This window comes from Onychostoma macrolepis, chromosome 22 (genome assembly GCF_012432095.1).
Source record: "Onychostoma macrolepis isolate SWU-2019 chromosome 22, ASM1243209v1, whole genome shotgun sequence".
Lineage (NCBI taxonomy): Eukaryota > Metazoa > Chordata > Actinopteri > Cypriniformes > Cyprinidae > Onychostoma > Onychostoma macrolepis.
The window spans coordinates 20,154,471-20,180,237 of record NC_081176.1 but is presented as its reverse complement, the minus strand read 5'-3'; the positions used below and the strand labels follow the sequence as shown (position 1 = coordinate 20,180,237).

Sequence of the window (25,767 nt, the reverse complement as noted above, 5' to 3'; positions counted from 1 at the left end):
ACCAATAAATATATATACTTATACCAATACAGTTGTACCAACAGTTGTACCAATACAAAACACAGATTTAATGCATTTGGAAGTTTATTTATTTTTCTAAGTTGTTTTGATAAGAATAAAAGGTTTAAATTTACAGTTGTTTTTTTGTTATTTTAATTTTTTATATATATATTTTTAAATCTGTATAATTGGAGGCACTAGGGATGCCGATATGACAAATTCTGATTAACACTGATAAGCCGATAATTTTTTATTATATGGCTGATATATGATAAGTTGCCCAAATTAATATTCTATACTATTTTGTTTTAATGAGTAAATGCTAAAATCAACTATTTAATGGTAAATTGTACAAAATTATACCAAATATGAATATAGAATGGATTTTCATTGATGAGATTTGCTAAAGATTACATTTAACTGTTATTAATTAAATTATTATTGTTTGTAAAGATGAACTTTAAGTGAACACTAGATGACTGCAAAAGTAATCCAAAATATTAAATAAAATAGGGTTATAAATATGCACAATTAAACATCCAATATGGACCAATAGTGATCAAAAAGTCTCTAATATCGGCCGATAACCGATACGGTACCGATATAATGTACATGCCTTGGTGGCACCAACATAGAAGCCATTCAGATGTTATTTTGCCAGCAAGTGAGGTTGTGCAAATTTGAACCACAACCATCAGGGCGCTTGAACTCAGTTGAGAGTCCATTATCACACTCATTTGCCAGGGTTGCACACTTGGGTGATGTTCCCTCTCACACAATTCAGAGCTGTTACAGTTTCAGGGGCCTGCCCTTGGCCTCGTTTCGCTTTTATGGCTTGCTGAATGCAAGCTCTGGGGATTAGCCAGGTCCTTCAAAGGCCATTAGAGCCAGTGACAGGTATCCCATTACCCCCCGCACACAGAGAGACGGCCTAGGTGAGAGGCACAGAGGCCAGGAAGGAGAGCAGGGGTCAGATGGGGACAATGAAAGACTTAGCCAGGGCCCCAAGTCTCTTTCTGTCAATTCGTCTGCCTTGTCTAAATTTACAGACAGTTCGTTCTGTCACTGACCGGTTCTCCTGATGTAGAAGGGTTTCATGTTTGGAAATGTTTGAAGTTTTTGACTGAAAGGTTGAAAGACACATAAAACTGTTAAAAAATACTGAGCACTTTGGTGCATGTTAATCTTGGATTTGTAGTCAAATTGCATGGCTTTATTTTACTCATGTTTAACATTTTACAGTTACATTTGCAGTTGCACATTTTAAGTCTGTATATATATATATATATTCATTAACTGATCAGAGACAAACTAGCTAATTGTTTTGTGTATGGTATAAATGTGTTTAAAACAATGCTATTAAGATTTAGAAATGAGACCTTGCTTTCGGCACTGCGATAAGAGATTCTCACAAGGCAGAGGAAGTCTTTCATTAGTCAATTACTGTCCCAGATAAGGAGCCCACTTCTAGAGTCAATGGATCCAGGGTCAGAGGACAAATTACATCATCAACCCCTAAACAAGAATGTCCCAGAATGTCCAATGCATTCCCTGTATGACCCACAAAAGGTAAACCGAGACACTTCAAGTACGGCAGTTTATTTAATCTTCTCACCACAAAATTAGCTGTGAAGTTGATGCTTATACCAATAAAGTTGTAACAAAAGAGGTACAAAGAGGATCTTTTTCTAAGGTGTTTTTTGCAAGACAAAAAGGTGTTAATGTACAGTAGCTGCTGCTATCTTCATTTTATTTTAAAATCTGTATATTGGCGGCACAATATGCACCAATATTACAAACTCTGACTAACACGATAAGCCAATAATTAGATGGCCAATAATCAAAAATGTGTTTGTGTTTTTTTTAAACTAAAAAAAGCAGAAATACTCTGGTTACCCCAGTACACAAAGCACTGTGCAACTTTCCGTGTCTGAGACTTGCATGTCACAGAAAAGGAACAATTTTAGATATTTTCAAACAATCATTCAGATTTTTCAGCACATCTTATTGGTTGACCCATTTTCTTTGTAATGCTATGTAATACATTATGGGCCAGTTTTATAAAAAGGGCAAATTAGCACGAGAGCATAATTCCAAAACAGCGCTGATGGGTGTGGAAATTTCTCTGGGTGATTTACTAACAATGCGCAAAATAAAGAACACAGTTGCAACATCTCATTTACATATTGACCAACGCAATATACCAAGTGCAGCACAAATTAGCGTAGTCGCAAATAAAGAATTAAGAAATAAAGAAGCCACAGTACGTTGAAAAGAACCGGAGGCCAAAAAATGAAGGGTTGCATGAAGTTTTGATAGACCTGGTATTGCGTGACTCCTAGTTGAAGGTTCCAAGTCGTTTTTTATTTCCTAAAGCAAATTAAAAATAACATGGCTTGGCAAACTATATATTCGGATAATGTGTTCTGCTGGCATTCCGAATAAATTAATATGTGAGGAAAAAATCCTCTCCCTTCTACCACACGCTCTCTGTTCTCTGCGGTGCCTCCTCTTAGCAACAATAATTGCAGCCATTGCAAGCGCAAATCTGTTTAAGACATGCTTTTTTTTTTAAGACATGCTTTTTTTTAACATGCGTTAAATAATGGTGCAAATACCAGTAATTTGACAAGCACAAACGTTAGTAAATCTCATTGTGTGATTCATTTGAATACTCTCCTCCCATAAATTTTGCATCTGAAAGGAAAACTCCTACAAATGCATATTCAATAAGGTTAGGCGCAAAAATAACTCTGTCCACGCCATTTCAGTGCTAATTTGTCAATGCGCATCTTTAGTAAAACCTGACAGTACTATTTTAATGCCAAAAGACGGTTTGTGCTGGCAAATGTTTGTGTTGGTCTGAGCAGATTTATTAACAAGTTCAAATTAAAATGTTTATCACATCAGATTTTTGCATGGAACATTCATCTCAGTGTGAACAGGCCTTTAGACTTGTTTTTTAGAGTGTATTTTGTCTTTCTGCACTGGCAGATTTCACTTGTTTTTAGCTGGTTTACACTTAAAACAAGTAGAAAAAAATTTGCCAGTGCAATAATATAAAATTGACTCATATTAAAGATACGTTCTCTGAATATGTCTTAATATATTATGCAGGTTTCCTTCTCTTTATCTTGTTTCGCTGTAAGGTTGCTGTAACTGCGCTGGTGGTCACAAACTAGTGGCCAGACCTTCAACAAGACCGATTTCTATTGCTCCTAAAGGCTGAATAGTACATATCTGGCTTCTTTCGTTTGTGAAACTGAACCTTCATGATGGTTCCCTTTCTAGCATTTTTCCTCATTGGAAAAACTAGCAGACAATCACCCACCCACTAAGAGTTTTAGCATGCCGGAGGGCAATCGGTTCCTCTGTCGTAAGGACTGTGAAGGTGCAAGAGGTTAACGAAGACATGGTCTGGTGTGTCTGGTCTTATGAGGTACTAAAAGGCGCGAGGTGGCATGGAAAGAAAGCAGACCCCCATAAATGGGCTTTTCTTTAATCAAGGAGAGGGTGTGCAGCAATGCCTCCAAATCACGCATCACTTCCTTTGCCAGCAAGCGGGTAGCCATCAATAGCCCATACGGATAGTTACAAGCAGATTCAAGGGCTATTTTGTGACTCAAGGCTTCTGTTGTTTTCTGCACCCAGCGCTATCAAAAGGCCCAGGATTAAGGCTGAGGTCATTGTTGAAATGTGGTTAATTGCACCAAGTTGCATGAGAGGAGAACCGTCCGCCTGCCAAAATGCAGATGCAGTCGTCCCGACTAAAAACAGGCTTGGGGATGAGCGCATACTACCTCATCATTGAAAATACATGCAAGGTTCATTCAAACAAAGCTGTGGTTGAACATCTCCAGAAACTGTGTGAGTTCACAGGGCTTAATACTTGCTGTCACACAGAACAATTACCATAATCTAGCACACAAATCAATTACATCACCTGTTTTACTCTCATTAGACAAAGTACTTAACCTAAAAATAGCAATGGAATTACAAAGTTTGTGCTGCAGTGACAACAGAAGAGAAGGTAGTACTTGAAACATGGCCGTCCAAGCCTAGAAAAAGGGCCAGATTTCACCAACGCAAACCCTCTTTTGGCATTAAAAACTATTGTCAGGATTTACTAAAGACACGCAGTATATAAGCGATGAGATTAGATATTTTTGCGGCTGACCTTATGCATTTGTAGGAGTTTCCCTTTCAGATGCACAATTTATGGGAGAGTATTTAAATGAAATGGTTTGTGGTAGTCAGTATACTGATATTTGTGGCAGTATTTAACACCCCAAAAGCATGTCTTTACCCATTTTGTTCCTGTGTTTTGTCATCTCTGCTTATTTGCGACCCTACCCTAATTTGCGCTGCTCTTGGTTGCTTGCATTGTTCATTATGGAAATGCACTGTCTGCATACGTGTTCTTTAATTTGCGCATTGTCAGTAGATCACCCTCAGAACTTCCCACTCCCATCTGTGCTTTTACGGGATTGCGGTCTCTCACTAATTTGCCCTGTTTAGTTAATCTGGCCCAAGGAGTTCCACTTGGTCAATCCGGAGCAGGATGTTTTCCATGGCTGGAGCTCTCGCTGTGTTTCAAAGCACTGAAATGAGACGGACTGAACTGGAAGCTGACAGGCAGCACAAAGGGGCCATCAGCTTCTTGTCAGATCTGTCAAGTCACTCAGCTAGTGAGAGAGGCCTTGACCTTAACACCATCCTCCATGGGGGATTTTTGGCCCATGTCCACTCAACCTTGGTCTGGTACTTTCTGATCGGAGCTGACCTGAAACTGGGCAACTGAAATCAGCTATGTTTAATATTAATATAATTAACTACATTGGTATTTTTATGCTAGGACACCTGTGTGAACTTGAGAGGAACTAACTTTAAACATCTGTGGTTAAGATTTTAAAAAGCTCAGATATTAGTGCTAAGAAAAGCTATAGCATCATTTGTTTGCATAAGCCACTTGAGTTGATATTTTATATCTATGCTCTAAAAATATTTTTTGAAGATAAATCTTTGGAGTACGTATTACAAGAAATTGCTATTTCGGTCTTTCTACTTTCTTTGAAATTTACTACAAATTTCTGAGTGAAAATTGTTTCAAGACCATTTTTTATCAGTGTACTGCAGTGAAATGTAGACATTATAAATATATACACTATGTATTTGATTTGTCTATTAAAACTTGAATCAGTTTTCAGCAGTGATCGGAATGATAATTTCACCTCACAGTTGGCTTCTCCATTGCTGGATCACACTACCTTTATATAAAGGTAATGAAACTTAAATTCGATCACTGAAAACCATTATATATTATATATGTCAGTAAGTAAGTCAAATACTGATTCAGTAACTGGTATGATCAACCATTTAGTCAAGTCAGTCATTTGTTCATGAATCGGACTACACTGGTTGCTCTGTATTTAGTTGGTTGCAATAACATTTAGGTCAAACAGAAAAGTAAATCATTATTGTACAGAACCTATTCATAAGATGAAGTCTGGCTATGATTAGACATGCATAAAGAAGAATAAATACATAAACATACAGTGTGCTCTGCTATGTTTAAACCTGCGGATGAAGGACCACAAAATTGACAGACAACATACATCCTGAAAATGTTGTTTCAGCTAATTGGCCACACGGGAAACTAAACAGATTTTGAAGAGTGTGTGGGAAAATTTGCCGTTCTTTTAAAGTTAAGTATTTGTAAATCACAACTGGGGTGATGGGGCAAGACAAAAAGAAAAATGCGTCAGGAAATTGACATAATGTATCAATCCTGACAGCTTCTTAATGATTAAGCCTAGTGGCGTAGTGGTTACAGATGTAGTCTGCTTGCCAAAGGTTGGTGGAAGTTAGAGTGAACCAGCAATGAAGGAGCCAACTGTGATGCGTAGTAAATCTTTATTATCACTTCAATTGCTCCTGAAAACTGATTCAAGTTTTAATAGCCAAATGAAATCATAGAGGCTATATAACTTGTCAGTATTAACAATCAACAACTACCTAGTGAACAAACATACATCCAGTTGGGGCAATTCCTATGTGTGCTTATGACTCATTGTGCTGAATGGACTCAATGCCAATGCCCTTATATGTCAGTTTAGGACAGCACATTTCAGCACATCATAATATCTTTATGTCTTTGGTTTGGGTGGCGAGATAAAGCTGTTTGCCCATTCAGCACATATAGTTGGCCTTCACAGAGGCCCATCTTTTGTTGTTGTCCTATGTCTGATTTCGTGCAAACAAGCTAACTTATGATAAGGTATGGAAAGAGTTTCTGAATCATCTGGTTCTGATTGAAAGCTGAGCAGAGAATTGAACTGTTTAATCACATAAAAGATAAGCCTTAATATATTACTGTAATACACACTAATGTTCAAAAGTTTAGGGTCCGTAAGATTTTCATAAAGTTTTTGAAAGAAATCTCTTATGCTCAACAAGGCTGAATTTATTTGATCAAAAATAGACTAAAACATGGTAATATTGTGAAATATTTAAATTTGAAATAACTTTTCTATTTGAATATTCTATTTAAAATGTGAATTTATTTATATGATGGCTTCAAAAACCATTCTAATATGCTGATTTGGAGCTCAAGAAACATTTCTTATTATTATCAATGTGGAAAACTGTGCTGCTTAATATTTTTTCTGTTAACTGTAATACTTTTTTTCAGAAATATTTGATAAATACAAAGTTTATTTGAAATAGAAATATTTTGTAACATTATAAATGTCTTTGTCACTTTTAATCAATTTAATGCATCCTTGCTGAAAAAGTCTTTTCACAATTCCTTTAAAAAATATTTTCTACTAATCTCAAAAATTTATACGGTAGTGTTACACTCAGAGTAAACTGTGCTACTATGGTGATATGGCTGATTCCTTTACACTGTTTTATATTGTTGTTTTAAATACGTAAATCGTTTTATAACTATGATTATGCCAGTTGCAAAATGTGCAACACCCTTCCAAATGTAAGACATTACAAATTTGTTCATAGTTTTATATTTAAATTAAATTTTATATCCTGGGGTTTTAGAAACCAAAAGTTGCCAAATCTGTTGTCACATTACTACCTGCAAAGCACAATAATAAATTGTGAAGTATCTATGTTAGAAAATACTTTAGATTATGTGATAATAGCCTCTCAGTGGTAGCCATAGGAATCCTATGGCCCTGTTTTTGTGACTCAGCCTTGTTTTATTGCTTTTTTTTTTTACAAGTCAGCTGTATAAGAGCGTAAAGGCGTGCACTGGGTGTGTCACATTCTTATCGTAATATATTTTATAAGGAGTTTCCTTAGATTTTAGGCCTGATTAGAAACTTGAGCTCATAGCACCTAAGGGACTATCATGTTCACTTTGAATTATTGATGTAACATTATAAATAGACAAATGATAAAGAGTATCAATTTAGGTCAAGAAGAAAACCCAGTGGGAGACGTACAGAAGAAGCCAGCATTCCTGTGTATCATTTCAGACTAAGAGAAATCAGTTTAATAAGCCTGCATTTCAACTTCTAATATTTATCCCAAAATGGCAGTTTTAGATATTAATGTTACCGTAATATACCATGACAGGCGAAGAATGTGTAAATCTCAAATTGTGATTAATGCTTGCAGGGGAATCCCACAGTAGTCGCTTACAGTCTCCAAGATACACTGTCTGGGTTAACATATGCTTGAAGGTGAACAGCTTTAATCAAAAGGTCAATTCAGAGCGACTACAATCCCAAGAGGGTGTTTTAATTCACCGCTGCCTAGTGCCTGAACCCAGTCACAATGAGACCAAGTCTGTCTGTCTGTTTAATTTCGCCCCAGAGCCAAGAGAGGTGGACTGTGTTGGCTTTGGCAGATGTTAGTCAGCATATGGTACTGCATGAGTTAGCCAAGCTGTGGGCTCCCAACTGATCTAATTAATACTTGTTTTACATCCCTCACAAAAAGTTATAATAATAATAACAGTGCTAATGACTTCTCATTCAAGAAAAATGGCCTCGGGTCAATTTTCTGCAAACATTACCGTTTGGCTAGCAAAGATGAGAGAATCTGAGCAATACCTTCTGAACTGTGAGACTGCCTGTCAGAAATTGCACCACTGGGTATATAGAACGCTCAACCTTTAAATGTAAATATATATTGCATTAGTTGAGTCATCGGAAGAGTAGGCACAGTTTTATGTTGTTATCATTGGCCGTTTTTGTGATCTCATCAGAGATCATTAGATTCAAACTGACATTCTGTGTGACTCAATAAATAAGTTTATATGTGCTTTAAAAGTTTGATTTCTGTCAGGCAAAATAAATAATTAATCATTTTAAAATGCCACATAAGCGTGTCAATGTGAATTAAATTATGCCAGTTGGATTTTGCGAAGTTGGGCTAATAGACCTAGATAATGCAAAGCTCAACTGGTTTGGCCTTGGGACCCACGTTTTCCCATGGTCATCAACCCGCGACCCACTTACCATCTATATATATATATATATATGTGTGTGTGTGTGTGTGCAAATATGTGTTAAAAAAAAAAACAAAGCCAATTTATTTCACAAAAATTAAGTTAAGATTGTTAAGAATATGATTAATACTGAATAAACAGCCTATAAGTTAAGGCTATTAAATAGCAGGCCCAAACTAGTTTTTGTAAATACAATTAAGTTGATTTGAGCCACCACAGTCATTTAAACATACACAAAATGACATAAAGTGAAAATAACATTGTATTTTTGGGTTATGGAAACAACAGTTACCATGGTGAATATACAATACTAACATGAACTGTTAATGAAACGTGGAACATGCTCCTGAATAGAATGAATATTATACCTTCATGAAAATCCTTCTCAGCTAACACAGGCAGTACCAGTTATATTTCACACGCTGCATGTTCGTAGTTTCTGCGCTTTAGTGAATTGATACACAGCGCGGCGCCACGTTCGCGCGTTCTATATAAGAGTGTGCACTACGAGCACAGTATAACGTCTGACAAGACTGGATAGTTCGTTTTTCTGATGTGAGAGACTTTATTTCATGTTAAGAAAATAACGACAGAATAATGACACTGACATTAAGCCTGTCAACATCTCATCTGACCGCAGATAGCCTACTGAATCGGGACAGTGCGTTTTTCTCAGCCACTCATTAATTAAACTGCATCTGACAGAAGTGTTAACAACTTTCATGCATGTCTTTTAAAATAAAAGTCTCGCATCAGAAAAACATTAAGAATTACGTTTTTTTGTAGTTTATGTCGTTTCTTTGGCTGTACACTCCGCACGGTCTCACGACCCACTTTTGGGTCGTGACCCACCAGTTGAGAAATACTGGTCTAGGCTATATAAACATTAATCAGACTACAGGTGACCTTGGAGTGGTGCGCATGAAAGAAGGGGGTATTTAATCCTCAAATATTTGAATACACATTGTCATGTAAATTTAGACGGATTAACTTCACAAAAACCTGCTGTAAAAGTACAGAATTTTGCAGGCAAAATGTCTATTGTCAGTAGTGTAGTGATATATACAGCTTACACAGAAGCCACTTTCAAACCAAGCAGCTTTCTGTTGGTCAGTATTGCCAATTCGACTAATTTGTTACAAAATCTGCATGGCGAAAATTTGGTGAACAATGGTAAATATTACCAAATTTTAACTGTGCATGCAAGTACATGACTAGCAAGAACATCATAAGCTTTTAAGTAATGTTGACCAGGCCTACCTGATTTTCTAAAAGGCAGGTAGGTGGTTTAGTTGTAGTGGGATTAACGCTTGTATTACATTTTCAATAAGTTGGCAAAGACTTTTAGTTTTACTCAGCTCTTCTTAGCACCTAGCTGCACACAACTAGTTATGGTGCGTCTTTTCATCCATTCATGACATCAAAACCGGTCTTTGGAAAGAGAATAGGTCAGAAAAATTGGGGCATTTTAGCTCTGCAACTCTCAGAGTGTGTGTCAGTTTCTGTTTTTTTTTTCACCTTCTCAGGGCCAAAAACACCTGGCAAGAGAGGGATTTCAAGCATTTTCACACTATACTCTGAACCACTGTCCATCGGAAGGATTAAAAAGGTAGGATTTGTAGCATTTTCTTTTTTTTTTTTTCCTGGCACCAAAATCTCCAAGAGGCCCCCACAGGCTAAATGTAAGCAACATTCCCAGACTTTCCAGAAGCGTCTGGAATCACCTAGCACCCATGTGCCCTTACCACTTAAACTGTCACAGACCAGGAGCTTCACTACTACTATACACTTATGAAAGGTCCTTAATAGAGTACAATCCTTCTCTCACTCTTTAACAATTGTTTTGAAGAACCCAAGTACTTTACTCTCTCATATCATTTCGATACTTCTGGAGGACTGTTAATCCATTTTCTAAATTCAGCTGTTGATAATTCTTTGAAATTCTCACACTGTAAAATATTTGACCGTAAATTATAACACATATGCTGACCTGATACAATGATAAATATTACACTGTGAATTTATTTTAACCTCCCATGATTCTACAGGATTTTATGCGCCAGCATTCAGTCGTGCACAATCTCTCTTCTGTGGCCTCTAGGCGTCTATGAACTGACAGTCTTTCTTTTTGAAATATGTTTTAAATAATTCCACAATATATTCAGAACGGGTGGATGATTTTCTTCCCGTGACTCGGGTCCAAGCTCAACACACCTATGAAATCACGGCAAGGGAAAACGGTTACATCTAAAGCAAGATGCAGAAAAGTGAGGGGAAACTTGGTAAACATGACACAACTCTTGTAAATACAGCTGAAATGAAAGAAGGAGAGCAAGAGAAAATGGGAGATGTAGGAAAAGGCCTGGCAAACTGCAAAATGGCCATATTTTAGCAAAAGTGACTTTTCTGATTATGCCTGTCGCATGACTTTATTTCCTTAAGCGCGGTGTTGTTGCCTGGACTCAAGTCAAGCATTTGATGTCCTCAACCACATACGCCCTAGACTTCAACAGTGCTCTTTTTAAAGCCAAATGTTAAGGGGAAAAAAGAGCTAAGCTGGTTTTGTCAGCCAGCAATATTTTAGAAGCACCCACAATTCAAAAACTGAAAAAGAAAACAACCTTGGCTAAGAAAAGAATGGACAGAAACATTGGGTTAAGATTTGTATACTTTCTCACTCACCACCCATCAAGTGGTGGTTAATGGTTACAGTCTTTACCTTTGAATTATGAGATTTCCATTTTTCTAATGTGTTAAAGTACTAGTTTTACTTGTAGACTACATTACTACATTTGTTACTTGTTACATATTTGAAGAAAACTGACATTCATTTCATGGACAGCTTCACTCTAGCAAAACGGCTTAGATGTTAAATTGGAGGCAAATATTGATAGCAGGTGGATCTCATAAGGTTTGGTTCTCACATGGGTCTCCACAAAGTTTGGTTGGTTAGCTTGTTAGCCCTTGCTGATAAATGCTGAAACTACACCATTATGTGTGCAAAGCAAATTTCCATTCATGGGAGATTCAAGCAAGGTATAATTTGTAAATGTTAATGTAGGTGATTTGCCACTAACCAAATTTTTTGAGAGGCTTGTCAAGCCATGAAATTGACTTATATATATATATATATATTTTTTTTTTTTTTTTTTCTTGTCTGCTCCCTTCTACGTCAAGCTCATGCAACAGCAGAATAGTTGCTAGTTAAGGGATTGGGACTGTGTCCATTTTTGTAGTGCCATCAGCCAGTAAGCACTGTCAGGACCTGCCAGCACTGCCAGGCACTACTACAACCCTCCATTTGCACTCACCTCCAACTGCGAAATTATAGTCAAATTAGCTTGTCTAGTTTGCATTATGCGGCCATTAACTGTGAACGATGAGAATCTTATTGTAGCTGATTGACATCGATCTACTTTGAATCCTGAAACCTCAAAGTGCTGCGTTCTATTCAGCACCTGATAAAAAACAAGTTTCAGGAATAGGAGCCAAAGCAAGGCTAGTTTGTGGCCGATTACGCTCTGAAATCATTTGCACAATTATGCAAGCCATTTCCTCCAGATCAGGGTGCTTAATTTTATCCTGGCTCAAGCAGTGCTATCTAAAATAATTTTACTTACAATTAAAACTTGAGCATTCTTCCAAACATGCTATTATCCCATTTACAACTTTATAGAGGAATAGTGAGTATAGTTTGATTAAAACTCAAAAGTACCAGAAATTTGTACTGTTCAATGCAAATGCACTTGGACAAATGCAATAATATTCGCTACATACATTTACCTCTCAATCTCTCTTTCAGTCCTTTGCATCGAAGCCTCTTCTCTCAGCTGTTCCATTCTTCAGTTCACTGGGATTGATACAATATTTTCCTACCTCAATTAGCCAAGGGCCCGTTGACTAATTCTAACTGTTTTTGCACCTGAGAATTTGGGAGAGGGAGTTGGAAAAAGTGAGAGGGAGAGTCAGTGCGGGGCTGTTTGGGCAACGCAGCAGTGTTGATGGACGCTGAGGGCTATGCAGAGGACAAGGTGGACAGAAACAAAGCAACACTAACAAAATCAATGCAAAAAACAGTTCTGATTCTGAATTTGCTGAATTATGAAAACTGTATTTCAAAGGCCTTTTTATGAAAATCTAAAATTTCCTGTACTAATGTGAACCCTGGAAGGAAAGAGAAGGCAAGGAAAGGCAATACTGGGGAATTCTGCAAGGCTAGTAAATGCAGGATACCTTTCTGTAAAGGGGACCCTCTTTGCTAAAAAGGACCTTAATTCAGGGAAAGGAAATGAGAGGATGGTAAGTAAATGTGCAAGCAAATTGCTTCTGAGGGCTGTACAATTTCACCCAGCTGCACCAAGCACAAGCATCTAAGCTGATCTGAGACAGCCGTGGAGAGCAGAAACTTGTAAACAAATGTAATGCAACAGTTAAGATCTGCACAGTGGCAAAGCAGTTAAAGCAACCTGCCTGGAAAAAAGTCTGACTCACTCTCTTTTGCAACAACACACACTTACACAACAGCCAGGGTCAACCCACTGTGATCTCCATGACCCAGACCAGTTAAATCCCAAATTCAAACAAACAGAAAGCCCTGCTGAACCCTGACACAGGATGACATAGAGTAAAACTCCAGCTGGAAAAGTGGGATCAAACTGGGAGGCAGGGGAAAAGTGATTTGTAAGAAACATCTTGTTGATTTATCACTGTAGGGTTTCTAAAGACCAAATGCACCTGCTATTTCGAAATGAAATGCTAATCAAACATCCACAATTTTCAATCAGGCTAAAATATTAAAGCATCATAAAAGTATATAAGTATATAAAAAACACAATAAATGTGAAAAAGTTATACCTTTAGGGGTACAACAGTTCTCCACTGAGGCACTACCCTTAAAGGGACATCTTTATACCTTATTTATTCCTAAACAGTCTATAGTAGAACCTTAAAGGTACATTAATACTCTGAACTACTAATTTACACCTTTTAGAAGTAAAGTGTAATCATCCCTTTAATGGTACCGAACCAGTGACAAGCTGTTGTACCCCTAAAGGTATAACTTTTTTGACAGTGTACAGAGCATTTTAAGATTCTATGTTGAATACATGTTGAACTTGCATGAGAATTTGACACTGTACTTAACTGCTGATTAAATTTACAGTTGTGTTTACATTTTCTGATTAAAACGGAAGGATTCGATATTTAGTTTTAAGTTAAATTCCCCTGCTTAACCCTATTTCAATAAATGAGTCAGTTTCTACCTCTGAGTAAAAAATAAAACAAGCATTAGACAAAGTGGGAGATAAAGTCACAAGTAACAAGAAATAGTCACATTGTGAGATATGAAGTCGCAATTATAAGATGTGAAATTGCAAGTATAAGATATGAAGTTGCAATTAGGAGATATAAAGTTGCAATTATGGGAGATAAAGTAACAATGACCTTTTTATGTTTTTTTTTTTTGTTTTTGTTTTTTTTGTCTTTGGGGTGGAGACAGACTTCCATATTTCAAATCGTAGTATTTTGCCAGCCAGAATAACAACGAAGGGCCTTCACTTTCCAATTAAGTGTTTTGCGTATTACAAATCCTACCTAGCAACACCTTTGTACATACTTATAAAAGTCTGACCCTATGAGCAGAAGAATAAAAGAGCCATAAACCACAAGTGATAAGAGTCGATGGAAGATCATAAAAACCAAATGAGCCCCACTCCCTTTCTGCAGGGACACATGAATGGAGACAAACACTGGGCGTCTACTCACTGTCAGGGTAATTCTTCCGACGGGTGCCATCCACCTTGCCTGTCTTGTCGATGCAGAGAAAGAACTTGTTGGCGGAATAGAGGCGTCGAAGGCGGACGTCACCCTCGAGGTGGTTGTAGCTGCGCGTGTGCCGCTCCAGTGTCCACGAGCAGTTTGTGCCCTGTGCCAGCGCATGAAGGGGGTCATGCCCCAGTGCAGGTGGGCAACCTCCAAGAGAAGAGCAAGCCAGAAAGAGCAGGGACAGGCATAACAAGGGAAAAGGATAAGAAGGGAGGGCTGAGCCGGCAAAGGTGAGGTCGGAGTGGAGACCAGCGGTAGAAGGTGTCCATTTGCACATGATGGGTCAGACTCCCAAGGTGCACCTTGCACAAGTAGTCGGCATGATGCTGGTCTTCGCAGGGCACTCTGCCTCACGCAGAACCCATAAGCAGGAACATGGGAAGAGAGAGTAAAAAAATCCTGAGTGACCAATTTCAAATTCAAGTGTATCACTTTTGTCTTTTAACCAGCTGTCTGTTGGTCTTGCTCTTCAGAATGATGAATGGGAATTTTGCAGTTCCATCCCAAAGAAATGTCTCGATCTTGTTAGATTGTCCTGGAGCATCCAGGTCCCTCAGTCCAAGCTGATAGAGTTGCGGGATCCTGTGTGATGGTTGCACCTTGCAGGGCTCTCTCCTCTCAGCCAGGGGCAGAGCAAGGTGAAATGTGAGGCTGCCTGACCCGTGCCTGTGAATGAGCTGAGTTGAATGAGTGTATTTCAATGAGTGCCTGTGTGTCTGTGTAAGAGAAAGATTCAAAAAGACTACCAAGAGAAAGAGAGGGAGAGGATAAGATAGAGGTGGCAGTGAGAGTAAGTCTGACGGACTCAAGGCAGTAAAGCTGTAAATGGGTGTCTTTCTCTCTCTCTCACTCTCTGTGCCTTGCTGTCTGCCTGCTCTTTGGTGGGGTGGCTCAGTCCTTTCCTGCATTTTATTCAGGGCAGGGCTTGCATCTGGGGGACTGAGAGGAGATGGGTGGGGCCTGGATTATTCATAATCACTTTATGTGAATGTCACTCTCAATATTGTTTACCTTTTATCGTACTGTCATGCATTTCCCTTCTGGAAACTGATCATCCTCAGATGTGTCATATCACTTTACATCCCGCTCTGAACCAAAATAAACTGTTGCCATCACAAGTGATTTAAAGCGTCTGTGGAAGTTAATCATCAGGTAAATAACAGGTAATAAATGCACTCAATTTAGTATGTACAGAAGTAAAGCTAAGGTTTATAACCACTTTAAAAATGGATAAATTTGAGCAGCAAAGATGAAGTCTCCCTTACCTGTAATAGCACTTGTATGTGGACAGTCCCAATGTACATTTTAGTCAGCTTCTGACCTGGTCAATATGACACTGACATTTTATTCATGAACAGCTGGGAGCCTAAAAAGTGCTCTTTTTCTGATATGACACCAAGTAAAATATTTACAACCTCCTTGTTTATCTGTCTTCAAGATGTTGTGAGCTTTACTCAGATGACTGGTATGCGGTGCCACACTTGTCTAAGTGAACCTCTGCTCTGAAACACTAACATACTTTCCATATCCTCCTGGTTTCAATGAAGTGTGCAGCCCAGGGGCAGAGGGTGAAAATGATCTTGAAGGTGTGTTTTACCGGGAAGAGTCAGTCACTTCACACTTTGTAGCTAGTTAACTAATAGGTCTCTGAATCTTTAGCACTCATACTTGGCCTATAAAAGCCTATGGAGACAGCAGTCTGCAGTCTTTTTCAGCTCCCCGCAGTCATTCCCTTCTCCTTGGGCATATCGGCCTTTGGGTTCCTTGCTACTGTACTTCAAAGCCTAGTCTTTTTTTATAGTCTCGTACATCTTAGTCCTTCATCCCCAATTAAACCTAACTGAAGTGGACCCCTACCTTTAATTTCTCTCCTCCCCACCAACGTTTATGCACCTCACAAAAATGGATGGCACAGAAAAGTACCCATCACTGTCATGCTGCTTGCTTCTACAGCTGGTTACGGTCTGAGAAAAAGCTGTAAAAGTGGATGCAAATTTAATTAGTGAAGCTTTCTAAGGCAAGAATAACTATTACTTGCTCATACTTAAGATTAGGGTTCTGAACAAACGTTAAAGTAAGTATTAAACTTTGAGCTCATCCTGTTCCGTTAATTGTTCAGACATGTGTAATACCCCATATTATAGTTAATTCAGGAGAGGTATTACTTTTCTAAACAATGAGATATGTGATTTATGGTTGTTGGATTACCTGAGCTTTATCTAAGGACCAGAAAATTTACAAATAGAAAGATGGAGATGGGCTATTTTGACTTTGACCACAAAGAAATGCCCAAAAAAAACACAGCAGCAACCACATAGCAATGCTCCTAAAACTGCTCAGAACATCTTATGAACCAGATAGCAATGCCCTCAACAACCCCCCAAAAACCTAGAACTTAGAACGCAGCAAAGCACCAGCGTCATTTTATTCAGATAATTTCAAATCTTTGAAGTCTCAAAAAAGTCCAAATAATGTTCATTTAGGTCATACCAGAAATGTGGAGATCAGAAACAGGAAAGTCATCAGACTTATATGTATATATATATAGAATATGGACAAAAAGCTAAACTTATATAACTTCTGCTTTGTTGTTTCTTTTTTGACTCGCTTGTTGTCTATTTTACAGATGTACCCTTCCATGCACATATGGTATGAGCAATCTTGTGCCCCTCCAGCACACTCAATGACCCCGGATGTCCATGAGATCAGCTCCTGTTTCCTTGGAAATTGATGGTAATTAGATTCTTTTAGGAGAAATGTAAGATGTTGCACTTAGAAGCTCAAGAACAAAGTTCTGTCCCCATACGAATGTCAGATGTGATGATAAACTTGCTCAAACTAATATGTTGATGCTAGTCCCTCAGCTAAATGCATGTCCACAAAACAGCTCTTTCATTCAGGACACAGCAGCACAACTGCCATGATCTAAACATTTCAAGAAATCTTAAACATGGCTGGCAGTGAATCTTAGAATGATTTCTGAAGGATCACGTTACTCCGAAGACTGGAGTATTTGACAGCTGACAATTCAGCTTTGCCATCACAGAAATAAATTACATTTTAAAATATCTTTATATAGTTATTTTCAATTATAATAATATTTTACAATATTATTGTATGCTTAAGAGATTTCTATCAAAAACATTAAAAACAATTTACTGATACCCAACTTTTGAACAGTATTCTTCTCAATTTTTAAATGTCAAATATTTTACAGATACTGAAAAACTGTGTATTTAATGTACTGGAAAACAAACAAGCAAAAGAAAAACATATGAAACTTAATCTTGATTGACATGACCTCAGAGAAAAGGTAACTATCTCTAATTCCACACATCGTTGGCCGTCAATAGGCCTCTGCTTAGCTCCCATGATGCCATGCTATGCCGGTTGCGCCCTGAGCTGAGAAAATCTGTTCGGCCATGTGGGATGTTCACTGGCGAAAGGAACCTAATCTTTCCCAGCAGGGCTCCCATCAACTCTGGAAGTGTATGAATGGAGATAATATCTCAGTAATGAGGCCTGTTTTGTACCATCAAAGTCCTCCAAAAGGGCCTGAAACCTGACCTTCCTCTTTGCGCCGACAAGCTCCCCCTAATAGCTCCCATTATTAATTGTTTTCTCTCTCCTGCTAACATACGGAGTCTCTTCCAGTCCCCCTCCATCACCCACCTCCACTGCCAACACGAACTTGGTCTCCATTTCACTTCAGACTACCTCAGTTGACATTTATATCTAACGATAAATGGCATCAGCCTAAATCATTTTGTTTAATTTTTCATAACACGTATTCCATAGTCTAGTTATTTTGCCACTCCCACATTATTGGCTTATTTTGAAATAAGATTGTGGTGAATCATACTATCACACTGCAGTTAGGCAATGTACTATGAAACCCTCTCATGTCAACCACAGACTTCCTGTTAGATTCCTCCGACGCAGGTGGCCGAGATAACCAGAGTGCCACACTGTGCGGTCGCCTGCATAAACATCCGTTTCTAATTCAGGATCTGTCCACTGCCGCCACAACTGAAGATCAATCTACAACAAGCCTATTTGCATTTCCTGCTTCGTGACCATTGTCCATTGTAGCTGAAACCAGTGATAAGTGAGCAGTCTATCTGATTAACAGCTCCTGAGAGTCTTCGTCCTCTCGGGATAGTTGACAGAGATCTACACGTGATCAAATGGACTGTTACTTTTTAAAGAAAAAAAGATTGCGGATATGATTGGTGGACTTTCATCATTAGCGATAATCAAAGAGAGATGCGTCTCAGATGTGGGAGATATTTGGTACTGATTGTGGAAACGCAAACAAATCTGCCTTAAAGTGCCGTGAGGATATTATTTTTACATATTTTAAGCATCGACTAGTATTGACAGGTGTGGAGAGATTTTCCTAAATGTGTTGCATGAGGGTATGCTAACCCTCTCAATGTGGTTGTAAAATACACCTAGCATTGGTATGTTTAGCGGACTATTTCTATATTTTTACTATTAGTAGACTATTATTTTTAGAATTTGTCTCTTTCCAGAATTTTTTACTGTCCTTTTTCCAAAACCTCAACTCATACTTGCATGAAGCATTGGCTAATCAAGTGAACATTTTAAAAGCAGCTCCTACTTCTAAAAACAAAGAAACACACCCTTCATATAGGTGTGCAAAGAAGACTGAATATCAGAGTCCAAGAGAACGGCAGCCTTGTCCTAGCTGCAGTTATTTTCAGGGTCTTGAATGGCTCTCTTCTCCCCTTTTGTTGACAGCTAGTCACCCAGTAATGACTGTCACACCAGAGCTTGAAACATAAAATGGTCCTGTCAGAAAGATGACCCTAGCGACAAACAACGTCTGATCTCCACCCACTAGATATGCACAACTACTTTGATGATCGAACTGTCGATATAAATGACTTATTTCAAAATTTAGATACATTTCAGAGAGCCTAATTAAATTATGTTAAATAGCCTAATTGGGGTCAATAAGATTTTTTAATGCAGTTATTTGATTAAAAATACAGTAATTTATTCCTGTGATGGTGAAGCTGAATTTTCAGCAACCATTTCTGTGTCACATGATCATTACAGAAATCATTCTAATAAGCACTGAATCAGGGTGCTCAAGAAACATTATTATTATTTTGACAATAGCTGGTAATATTTTCTTGTGGAAGGATTCTTATTCTTATTCTTTAAATTTTAGTGATCCCAGCTTTATTTGTTACTCTCATCATCCGCTTTCATTTTTAATTTAACATTATGATACAAAGATTTAATTAGCGACAAGTTCAGTCAGCCAAACATCTAACAGAAGTAAGGACAGCTTGACTGTTCAAATGGCAACACGCATCCACAGATTAATGTATTCAAATATGAATACAAAATATTTCCTAGGCCTAAATCACTCAACCACACAGAAAATAGCGTATTTACCTACAAATATCAAGCTTCGTGCTTCACAAAACAAAGAAAGACGGCGCATAAAGTGAAAAACTGAAGGACGCATTTGTGTACCCTACTTTGCGCGGCAAATATTGAGGCAAATACTTACTGGACCGCGTGGTAGGCTAACTTGGCAAAGTTCGCCATCTACTGTTCAGTTTCTAACCAAGACAGGCATTTTGAAATCACATATCATTTGATTTCAAATAAATCGTTTAATATCTTAAAACTTGAATTAAATTGGCCGCTTCATTTTTATATATAGGCGATATTAATATACAAACAAATGCTGTCAAACTGAGCCTTCACAAATAGAAAAATACTACTTTTTATTATACTAAACATAAGCATATTTAGTCAAATAAAGAGATTTAACAAGTGGATTTAGGTTGAAGACAACCTTGATACCCTATAACAAGGTTTTTGTAGCGGATTATATTTAAAAAAGTCAACTTGCCCCTATTTTCCCCTTGTGTTGTTAAGATCATTTCCTAAAGCTTACATGAAATAAGTGATTACATGATACAGCTTACATGTGATGTACAGTACTAGCAGGTATTTCATCCTACCTCAATATGAGATTTGGTCGATCTGCTCGTCGCTCTTTAATGTCTGAACTCCTCTTATCGCTTATGAACTAGTCAGGTCTGAACAAAATGGCGGCCTTCTGCACCGGATAACGCGGTGTTTCAAAACTATCATAACAACATGTCACTTTTGAGACTGTGTGCCTATTCAGCTGCTTTAACTCGCAGTTGTGCGGTTGACAGAAGTGTTCAGAGATTTCTGAATGGTGATTATTGCCACCTGTGTCTCAGAATACGGAGTAATGGAGAAAGACAAATACAAGGTAACGTAATGAAAGTTTTACTGTCATGCTGTCATCTGTCTTGTCCTTCAAATCACATTAAGTCTGTCATTTGTTTGGTATATTTTAAATGTACGTTGAAATAATCACTGCAAAAAAGTCTAGCATTGACTGTTGTTTACATCGATGATCATTAATGTCTCAATGTCAAGGAGGCTTTAATAAATAACAGTCTGACATGAACATGAAACAATGATGCTGAAACAATTTGATGATTGTTACTTCTTTATGCACATTTTCGTTTTTTCTTTGATGTATATCGAATCCATTATGTCTGTGTTGATTCTTTGTTGTATTAGATGTTATGTCTCGTTTTGTATTCCAGCACCAAAAACAAACAGTAGAGTTGGTAAACTTTTTAGGTCACCGTTTTATCTGTCATTTTTCAGACAAAACATGGGCTACAATTTACCAAAGACACTATTCAGCCGTCCCTAAGAAGGAAGATGGGAAGAAAAGATTCTGTGAACAGTCTCAGTTGTTGGATGGTGTGGTATATTTTCACTTATGATTGTGCATCTAATATTAATCATTGATATTATAAGAGAACAACAAATTGGCTGTATGATGTTTGGTTGGGTAATATTTATTTAGATTTTAATTTCAAGCTAAGTCAGTTTTATTTATGCAGCACTTTTCACAAAAGCACAAAACTTGTGCTTTCTTTCAAAGCAGCTTTACAGAAAAAACACATGTTTATAATGTGTATATTATCTTAATATCTTCATGCCCTGTAGTCACAGTTAGCAGATTAGAGCTGGACAATATTATAGTTTATATTTTACAATGATGTAAACATTTCAGCAATTAAGATTCACTATGTAGTGTATATGTTATGTGAGTTTATGTATGCAGATGAAGTTGTGTACTTACTGTACTGTATATATCCTATTTTATATATAGAGTTGTGAGATAATATAGCTTACATTTTACAATGAAGTTTTGCTGTATAGGGTCAAAGACCAGCTGTCACATTTAGGTGTCCGCGTCAAATTAAATTTATTATAGTCATTTTATATACATTAAAAGCATACTATATGCAAGTAAAGTGTGTATTTTAGAGTTTAAAAAAAAATTCAACAGGAAACGCATGCTAATTTAAATTTTGTTTAAAAAAAAACAACACATTTTAAAACTGTATTAAACTTTTTTTTATCGCGTTGATGCTTGAGTAACCCTTTTCATCTTTGATGCTTATATTGCTTTATGTGAGCATCAAGTATGTATGTGGGTGAAGCTGAATGTGCTTGTATATCCAAATGTAAAAATATTACTGGGTGATACAATTCCAAAAAGTTTACAATATGCGTTGATATAAACAATCAAGCAGGTGAAATACATATAAAAATGATTTAACTTTAATATATGTTCATTGTTAAGTAAAATAAAGTGTACTTTTTTATAGGTGCATAATACTGTCATGTGAACTACAGCTTTCTCTTAAAAAATGTTTTCACAGTTCTGGAGGCCAGAATCCAGCAACTGCAATCTGACGCCGTTGTAGACGTCAAACATTCAAAGGTGCAAATCATCAAAATCCAGCAGAAAATACAGAAAACATCACCTGGGAATAGTCAAAAGAACTTGCCGGGAGAAAAAGCAGAAATGCTTAAAAGGGGGCCATCTGCAAAAAAAGGTGGAACTGAAGGTGTCACGTCTTTCACAACTAATGCAAGTCGCTGGATGGAGAAACTCAAGCGTGAAAAGTGGATTAATCCCAAAAAACAAACTTCACATAGAATGCACGACAAGACAGTTGTGGGTAAAAACAGCAAAGGGAGTTCGATGCGTCCTGGTACATCTACAAAGACCATCACAACAGGCAAAATAAGTGAGAGAAAAACTAAAGTAGAAGACTCCAAAGCCTCTGCGTCTACCACAACGTCCTCCAAAGTCAGTGCTGTCCAAAAAAAGCCTAAAAAGAAGGTTTCGAGAGTCTCAGAAAGTTTAGCCGCCAGGTTTCCAGGAGTGCAGAAGATCTCCAGCAGTGAAGTTGACTGTGTTTCTGAGATGTCTACACAAGAGAAACTGGCAGATAAAGAATTTGTTGAGGTAGAGGAGCTTGATGTAGACAACGAAATCGACCAGCAGAGCTTGAGTGCTCCTGAAAAGCTTCTGGAGGATAAGGAGGGAAACCGCTATGGAGATCCTCAGCTCAGAATCCGCTGTTACTTGGAGGCATGTGTTTTCATCGATGATGTAGCTAGAGCTCAAGGCTGGCTACTTTCTCATCACCGTCAATTATCCAAACGAATTCACTTGTCTATCAGCGCCTACAACATCGTGATGAGGATGTGGGCCAAAAGAGTATGTATTAAGCATCTCTCTTTTTGCATTATATTAAGATTTTTTAAATAAAAAATATAGTAAACAAATAACAAAATGAAATAAATCGTAATGATGATCCATGTGCATCTCTCTTTTTACTCATTTTTGATTAAAAAAGTAATACTGCAGAAATATTACAAATTTAAATAGCATTTTCTTTAAATATATTATATAAAATGTAATTTTATTCCTGTAGTGGCAATGCTGAATTTCCAGCAGCCATTACTTCAGTCTTCAGTGTCACATGATCCTTCAGAGTTCATTCTGATATTTGGAGACATTTCTTCTTATCTTAAAAACAGTTGTGCTGCTTAATGTTTTCATGAAAAGTGACTTTTTTTTTTTTTTTTAATTATGTGATGAATAGAAAATTCAAAAGAACAGCATTTATATTTTGCTGCCACGAAAGTATTAATTTATAAAAAAAACTTTTGAATGCTATTTATGTCAGAGTCCACATATTTAACAAAACATTTTTTATTTTTTAAGTATTTTAATATTTTAATAGTTTCAGTATTTTGCTTGTTCCTCTTCCTTCAGTTTTACATGTTGTATAATTTTACATTTCAAAAATTATTTTATCATTTATTTATTTCTTGCTTGTTCCAGTTTATAATTTTGTAGTATTGTTCTGTTATGCTCTATTTAAAGCCATTTTTAACTGTGCTTTGCAGGGTTCCTTCAATCACATTCGTCGCTTGTTCATTCTGATTGAAGAAGCAGGTCTGAAACCCAACGTTGCATCTTACAGTGCTGCTCTGGAGTGCATGGGCCACATGCCTGAGTGTCAAACATGGATCATTAAAAGGTAAACACTTACTTCAGTGTATTCCAATCACATAGGTCAGGGATCCTCAAATCTGGCCCACGACATCCACTTTCCTGCAGAGTTTAGCTCTAACCCTAATCAAACACACCTGAGCATGCTAATCAATGTCTTCAAGATCATTAGAAAATCACAGGTAGGTGAGTTTGATCAGGGTTGGAGCTAGGGTTGGGGGCGGGGGTTGAAATATGACCCGGAAGGGGTTTTGGAACAGTTAGAAATGTACAAAGGTGACACAATCATTCAGTTTTAGAGTGTTCAAATATTCAATAACAATATGACACATTGTCACATTGTTTAATAGATTGACAGTTCCAGATTGTGTCTCTAGATGTCAGTGTTGCAGTATGCAGTAATTCATGTGTAACAAAGACTCCTGCATTCTCTTTAGATTCCCTATAAGAATCCAAATTAAATTGATAAACATGCAAATTCGTAATGACGCTCATATATATGCTTTTATGTTTTTTCATCGTCCATGAACTGATCCATTCATCCATAGCACTATAGGATTATTCTGAGCCTGCCTTAACCGTGTCCAAAAATAGAAATTCAAATTGTGGTCATTCATCTAAAGAGCATTAACTCAGTGGACCGCCATTTTCTCTCTGGTCATCTATTTGTTTTGTGTGCTGCTCATCTCCGGGTGGAAGAATTTAGCAGACGAACACCTCCTCACTTGCATTTATACGAGGAGCTCCTTGACAGAATGAGGCCAGATCACAGATTTTGGTGTGTGTGTTTTTTTTATTTATTTTTTTTATTTCTTGCCTCACTTTTACATTGTCACATATATTAAATTGTCATTAGGGCTGTCCCTTTTTAATTTAGTATAATTATTTAATAAAATATATAATTAAACATTTCTATGTTTTAATATATATTAGAGTAAATATCAAATATCTTTGAATTAAATTGTCTTCATTTGGAGTGTTTTCTCAGCAAGCATTTATAATCCAAATGCAATTGTGATTTAATTTTATTAATTAGTCAGTAATCAATACGATTTGAAATTCATTCTACTGTGGAACACAAAAGAAGATATTTTGAAACCTCTCTCAGTGTTTCAAAATGGTCAAAATATCTACACTGCTGTTCTTTTTGAAAGAAATTCATACTTTTATTGAGCAAAGATGCATTACATGGATCAAAAGTGAATGTTCTTAAGATTTCTATTTCAAAATGTCTATTTTTTCCCCCCATTTTTTATTAATCAAAGAATTCTCAAAAACATGTATCACATTTTCCACAGAAATATTAAGCAGCACAACTGTTTTCAACATTATTATTATTACTAATAACTGTTTCTTGTACATAAGTTAAGTTAACTTATCAGAATAATTTCTGAAGGATCACGTGAATGACTGCTAAAAATTCAGCTTTTCCATCACAGGAATAAATTACATTTTAAAATACATTAAACAGAAAACAGCTATGCTAAATTATAAAATTATTTCACAATATTTCTATTGATACTGTATTTTTGATTTAATAAATGCAGACTTGGCAAGTTTAAGAGACTTCTTTTAAAAACATAAATCACCCATAGTTGCAAAAAGTTTTTGAGCGGTAGTGTATATTTTAATTTGAACTGCTAAACATCTTAAAATGACGAGATTCATGTTGGTTTTAAATGCACCAGACAGTTGTGCCCTTTGTTACCACACTGTTAACTGTTTTAAGTGATCTAACTGATTGTATTAGGCCTTTGTGCATCTGTAAAGCTTAATGCAAAGTATCTGCATTTGATTAGTGCTAAAGGTGACTGCTGAGGCAAATAATGTGCCGCCCAATGACAGCACAGAGGAACAGGTGCAGGGTGGCTTGTGGCAGCTGGTTGGGTGATCGATCACTGTAAGCTGATGGCAAACACACACTGTTGTGCAGTGGAAGTCTTCTTTCTACAAACCCCAGAGGAGCCTATTTTTTACCTATCTGTCTCTCTTTGTTCGCCTTGCCACAGTTTCAATTTGTCTTTCAGCTCTCATGCGGCACGGTTGTTGCATCTTT

The 25,767-nt window shown here is 37.1% G+C and overlaps 2 protein-coding genes across 9 annotated transcripts in view; one reads left to right on the top strand and one right to left on the bottom strand.

Annotated features, from left to right (window-relative positions):
- fgf22 (fibroblast growth factor 22) overlaps positions 1-23,773 on the bottom strand; it is a 38,062-nt gene extending 14,289 nt beyond the window's left edge. The window contains exons 1-5 of one of the 8 annotated variants that reach the window (XM_058760111.1): positions 20,305-20,405; positions 15,562-15,617; positions 15,308-15,428; positions 15,043-15,235; positions 14,237-14,962 (exon numbers count right to left, since the gene is read on the bottom strand). In XM_058760111.1, the coding sequence (XP_058616094.1) occupies positions 14,237-14,573 (337 nt within the window). In that variant the 5' untranslated portion in view covers positions 14,574-14,962; positions 15,043-15,235; positions 15,308-15,428; positions 15,562-15,617; positions 20,305-20,405. Of the gene's footprint in view, positions 1-14,236; positions 15,236-15,307; positions 15,429-15,561; positions 15,618-16,153; positions 16,272-19,726; positions 19,746-20,304; positions 20,406-23,751 lie in introns of those variants that run through there. The other 7 variants (XM_058760113.1, XM_058760112.1, XM_058760108.1 and 4 more) reach the window with 7 other exon arrangements.
- Positions 20,324-25,767, top strand: part of polrmt (polymerase (RNA) mitochondrial (DNA directed)) — a 52,542-nt gene continuing 47,098 nt past the window's right edge. Inside the window, 4 exon segments of the mRNA XM_058760096.1 lie at positions 20,324-20,585; positions 20,993-21,091; positions 22,063-22,910; positions 23,606-23,739. Of these exon segments, the coding sequence (XP_058616079.1) occupies positions 20,444-20,585; positions 20,993-21,091; positions 22,063-22,910; positions 23,606-23,739 (1,223 nt within the window). The 5' untranslated portion in view covers positions 20,324-20,443.